The sequence below is a fragment of the Rhopalosiphum padi genome, chromosome 3 (assembly GCF_020882245.1).
Source record: "Rhopalosiphum padi isolate XX-2018 chromosome 3, ASM2088224v1, whole genome shotgun sequence".
NCBI lineage: Eukaryota > Metazoa > Arthropoda > Insecta > Hemiptera > Aphididae > Rhopalosiphum > Rhopalosiphum padi.
In genome coordinates this window covers 46,417,466-46,423,066 of record NC_083599.1, presented here as the reverse complement: position 1 = coordinate 46,423,066, position 5,601 = coordinate 46,417,466, and the positions used below count along the sequence as shown (strand labels likewise).

General features: G+C 49.2%; 1 protein-coding gene across 1 annotated transcript; it reads left to right on the top strand.

Annotated features, from left to right (window-relative positions):
* The first annotated feature begins 352 nt into the window (after positions 1–352).
* LOC132925136 (uncharacterized) lies at positions 353–5,329 on the top strand. Its single transcript, XM_060989557.1, has 2 exons — positions 353–4,420; positions 4,829–5,329. Exons 1-2 carry the CDS (start codon positions 353–355, stop codon positions 5,327–5,329), a joined length of 4,569 nt encoding a protein of 1,522 aa, XP_060845540.1.
* Positions 5,330–5,601: the final 272 nt, after the last annotated feature.

Sequence of the window (5,601 nt, the reverse complement as noted above, 5' to 3'; positions counted from 1 at the left end):
TATATATATATTATACCAAACGGTCACCGATCGTAATATCTTAAAAATTACAATCTTATACTTTTGTACACTTGTGTGGGTAACCCCTCCCGCTCCCGTCCTCAACATAATTCGCGAGTCGTTGCCGACAACCGCCGTAATCGTAGGATCGGCATCGGCGAAAACATTTGGTAGCAGAGCGTGGTTCTGACCTTATAGGGAGGTTCAGCAGCGTTTTGTGTTGGTTCGGTGGTGTTGGTTGCCGTGGTCTTGCGTGGCTCACGTGGGCGCATAGTGCTTTGGTTAAAAGGTTAGTTATTTTATATTTATTATCCTTACCGAAAATAGTGTGGTTATTGCTTTTATTTTTATCATGGCTAGCGGGACGGATAATGACAGCGTGCGCGGCGCTCGGCGTTTAGAGCGCGTTAAACTCAGGCGTTCGAATGTAATAGCACAGATTAAGGCCGTGCATGAGCTAGCGTTACGAGTTGTAGATGAACCCGACCTAGGTCCGACATTTACACATTTAACCGCCGATTTAGATTCTTTGTGGACGCAGTTTAGGCTTGAAGATGATGCGGTGTTAGACGGCTTAACCGAGTTAGATAGATTGTCCGAGTATGATATCGGTTTGACAGCTGAAATCCGTAAATGTATTAGTGATTGCAAGGTCGCGGCGGCGAAATTAGTTCCTAAGGGTGTTGAGGCTATCGACATGTCGTACCTTCATGCTAAGTTAGGATCGTCCAATTCTACTCAGGAAAGTGACCAAAATCCGTTATCACGACTACCGGCAATTCCGCTTCCCGAGTTCGACGGGGATTTCCGTTTGTGGCCCACTTTCCGCGATAGATTTAAAGAACAAGTAGACGCGCGACTCGAGCTTTCCAACATTGATAAGATGTATTATTTAATCAGGTGTCTTACGGGTGAAGCAGCTGACGCAATACGTGGTGTTCCGGTATCCGGGGACAATTATGTTCTTGCATTGTCCCTCCTGTCCGAGCGATTTTATCGACCACGACTAGTCGCCACGTCGTTACTTGATCGATTGCTAAGCGCGCCGACCATGTCGCAGGAGTCGTTGCAGGATCTTAATAATTTTGTAGGTACAGTTAACGAAAGTATTTCGCTATTGGAAGCACTAAAAGTACCGAATTTGGGGTCCTTCATTTTATTTACAATTGTTTTTAGATGTTTACCTGTTGCTACACGCAAATTATTCGAGTCAGGTAGCTCGACAGATTATCCGTCTATAGTTGATTTATTAAAATTCGTTCGCGCACGCGTGTCTATATTGGAGAACGTCGCTAACGCGGGAACAATTCGTAACATGGCCGCGCATGTTAAGGTGGAAAAGCCACCAAGTACGTTCCGTAAGAATGGGGATCACTACGGGAAATCAAAAGGGTCCCGTCCGGTTTCATTTGTGACAGCGAAAGAAGACGGAAATTGTCCGTGTTGTGCCGGTGCACATTCGTTAACCGCGTGTATGAGATTTAAGTCATGGGCGGCCGGAAACCGAACGCGGTGGGCGCGAGAGAATCGCGTTTGTTTTAATTGTTTGAGCGTTGGTCACTGGGTCCCGAAATGCAAGGTAAAACCTAATTGCCAAGAATGTTCGCGTAAACATCACACACTTCTACATTTACCGTCCGACGAGCGAGAGGGTGAGGAGGAACCGCCGGTACGGGTCGATTCGTCTGTGTGTGCGTCTGTGGTGAGGCCCCCGTCCCCCCATACATCTAATGCCATTATTTTGGGTACCGCGCTCGTGCATATACGGGATAGGTCCGGCGCGGTGCAAACAATGCGGGCGCTGGTTGATAGCGCGTCGCAAGTTAGCATAATCACTGCCGCGTGTGTTAAGCGATTAGGATTGAAACCGGCGCGTTGGACGGCACCGATAAGCGGTTTGTCTGGAACAACTGTCGCCGAAGTTCAAGGGCGTGTAGAATGTATAGTGCAACCTAGGTTTGCGTCCGATCCGGTGCTGCCTGTTCAGGCTTGGGTGTTGCCTACCATAACGAGCGACTTACCGCAAAAATCGTTAGCCGCGTGTGTGAAAGACCGGTATTCTAACCTAGCACTCGCGGATCCATCATTTTATTTAACTTCGCCCATTGACTTATTATTAGGAGGGGACGTATACGGGTCTATAATGGACGGGCGGAAAGTGTCGATCGACGACACATTACCGACAGCATTTAGTTCGGTGTTTGGCTGGATACTTATCGGTCCGGTCGTTGACCCGGTTAACTATTCTTATCAGTCGTTACCTATCTGTATGACCGCGTCTATTGAGGGGATAATGGAGCGCTTTTGGCACGTCGAGGAACCCGAAATAGCGCCCGTCACGTTCACAAATGAAGGGTGTTGTGAACAAATATTTCGCGATGAAATGACGCGCATGCCATCGGGTCGCTTTGCGGTCCCATTACCATTTCGTGGACCGGCAGACACATACGTGGGGTCTCGCGAGGTAGCCGTGCGGCGTTTCGAAGCGCTTGAGCGCAAATTGTCCGCGAATCCATTGTTGAAATCATTGTATGTAAAGTTTATGTCCGAGTATATCGCGTTAGGACATATGTCGGTGACAACATCTCCGGGGCGATATATAATCCCTCATCATGCTGTCTATCGCCCGGAAGTTGATCTTAATAAAATTCGAGTTGTGTTTGACGCATCAGCCCGGGGCTTCCGCGGAAAGTCGTTAAATGAATGTTTGTGGTCTGGTCCTAAATTGCAGCAGGACATTGTGGACGTCTTGACACGTTTTCGCGTACATAAGTACACCTTTACCACGGACATCTGTAAGATGTACCGACAAATCTTAATTCTACCCAAGTATCGAAAGTTCCAACATGTGTTGTGGCGCGCATCGCCTCACGATGAATTGCGTGAGTATGAGCTACACACCGTCACGTACGGCGTTAACTGTGCCCCGTATCTCGCATTACGCGTTCTTAAAGTAATTGCGTCTACCGACTGCGACGGGTTTGACCGGGTACGTAACGCGCTCGAATATCAAACTTACGTCGACGATATTTGTGACGGGGCCGATACGATACCCGACGTACTGAAACTTCAGTCGGATTTAATTTCAGTTTTGGGTAAGTCGGGGCTAGAACTTAAAAAGTGGGCGTCAAACACGCGGGCCGTGTTGCAGGCTGTACCAGCCGCCGATTGCGTGGGCGCACCTATGACGTTCGGGGATGACGACGGTTACGGCACTAAAGTTTTAGGCCTAGCTTGGCACCCTGACAGTGATTATTTCTGTTGTGCCCTAAGTCTCGAACCGTCACCCGTTTTTACAAAACGCGGAATCTTATCTCTTGTCGCACGCATTTTCGACCCGTTAGGTGTTTTTGGTCCCGTAGTGTTTCTGGCAAAATCCATAATGCAGCGGACGTGGCGAAATAACATCGCGTGGGACGATCCACTACCGGCCGATATTCATGCCGATTGGACTGCGTTTGTTTCGGAATTACCGTCCCTATTAAATATCCGTGTACCGCGACATATCAACGCACACCAAGGCGCGCCGTGTTATCTATTAGGATTTTGCGACGCATCGCAAACCGGTTATGCGGCCGTTGTATATATACGCATGCTAAACGCTGAGACCGATCGGTCCGTCTTTTTAATTGGTACTAAGACCAAATTAGCTCCGACGAAATCATTGACCGTCCCACGTCTAGAGCTGAACGCCGCGCTATTATTAGCACGTTGGTTAAACCGTATTAAAAATATATTAGCACCACAACTTGACATCGTCGGTTTACGGGCCTGGTCAGATTCGACCATCGTGCTGTCGTGGTTAACAGTCCCCCACGAATCATTTAAAGTATATGTATCAAATCGGATACATCAAATCCATCTATTATTACCTAATTGTCCCTGGCAACACATTGTGTCGGCAGAAAATCCCGCGGATAGCGCTTCTCGTGGCGTAACGCCGATGGCGCTCGCACAGCTGGATTTATATTGGCGCGGCCCTCCGACCGCATACAGCGAGCCGTCGGAGTGGGATAACTGTAGTCTACTGTTGCCTGTGTGTGAAGTATCCGAGTTACGGGTCGTGTCGTGTGCTGCGCTTGTCGATGACAGGGTAGAGGAGTGGTTCACACGATTTTCTAATTTTGACCGCATGTTACGTGTGGTTACGTACATGCGCCGCTTCGTACAAGCTTGTCGGCAACGTGTCACTTTAAGGCGGAGTGGAGTGTCACGGCCGTCGGTACCACTGAGTCCGGATCCGATCGGTCCTGCATTTTTACAAAAAATTGAATTAGATAATACCGCGCGCGCGCTGGCTGCGGAATCGCAACGCGTACATTTTTCAAAATTGTTGCGTGAGTTGGCGGCGGGTAGTCGCATATCCTCGAAACCGGTTGCGCGGTTAGCTCCGTTCATAGACTCTGACGGCGTGATCCGCGTAGGCGGACGATTACGACATTCGTTATTAAATTACGATTGCAAACACCCTATACTGCTATCTAAACGGTCGCATTATGCCTTGTTGTTATGCCGCCGATGGCATTTACTTACGGGCCACGCCGGTCCGCGTGTTTTAACGGCAATGATTGCACGTCAATATTGGGTGATATCCCTTCGGTCAGTTTTACACCGTGTTTTGATAAATTGTACCGTATGTGTGAGACTTGATGCGAAACCGACCCACCCGTTTATGGCCGATTTACCGCGCGCACGTATACAACCGCGACGACCGTTCGATCAAGTAGGCGTCGATTATGCGGGCCCGTTACAACTAAAAGAGTCGCAATTACGCAAGTCCCGCATATTTAAAATTTATATCGCTGTATTTATTTGTTTTACGACCAAGGCAGTGCATTTAGAGGTGGTGACGGAACTATCTACCGACGCCTTTTTAGCTGCTTTCGACCGTTTTGTCGCTCGCCGGGGGTTACCAGCTGACGTATACTCGGATTGCGGCACAAACTTTGTAGGTGCCGATAAAAAATTACGCGAATTAATTCAGAGCCCTGTAGGTCAAAGTACCATCGCTAATTGTCGTGCTATGTGTGTTTGGCATTTTAATCCTCCTAGCGCACCGCACTTTGGGGGCTTGTGGGAGGCGGCCGTCCGGTCTACCAAACGCCTATTGGTCCGCGTAATAGGTACACACGTGTTCACGTATGAGGAGTTTACTACCGTGTTGACCCGCATAGAAGCGATATTAAATTCACGTCCTTTGACGCCCGCCTCGACCGATCCACACGACCTGGAATGCCTGACACCGGGACATTTCTTAATTGGCCAACCGTTACTCGCCGTGCCGCCGCGATCAGGCCCCGAGGCATCTCGTGCCCTTTCCGATAGGTGAAAACTCATGGACCAGTGTCATCGCGCCTTTTGGCGACGTTGGTCGTCAGAGTACTTGACCACTTTACAAAGTAGGCCCAAATGGATTGAGGGTGTCCCCAACCTGAAGGTGAATGAGATGGTAGTTGTGATCGACAATCAGAGTCCCCCGCTGTTGTGGCGCCTCGGCCGCGTGATTGAGTTATTACCTGGGGCAGATGGTCACGTTCGAGTCGCCAGGGTGCTAACGCGCGCTGGTATAGTCACGCGCCCGGTAGTAAAACTGGTACCATT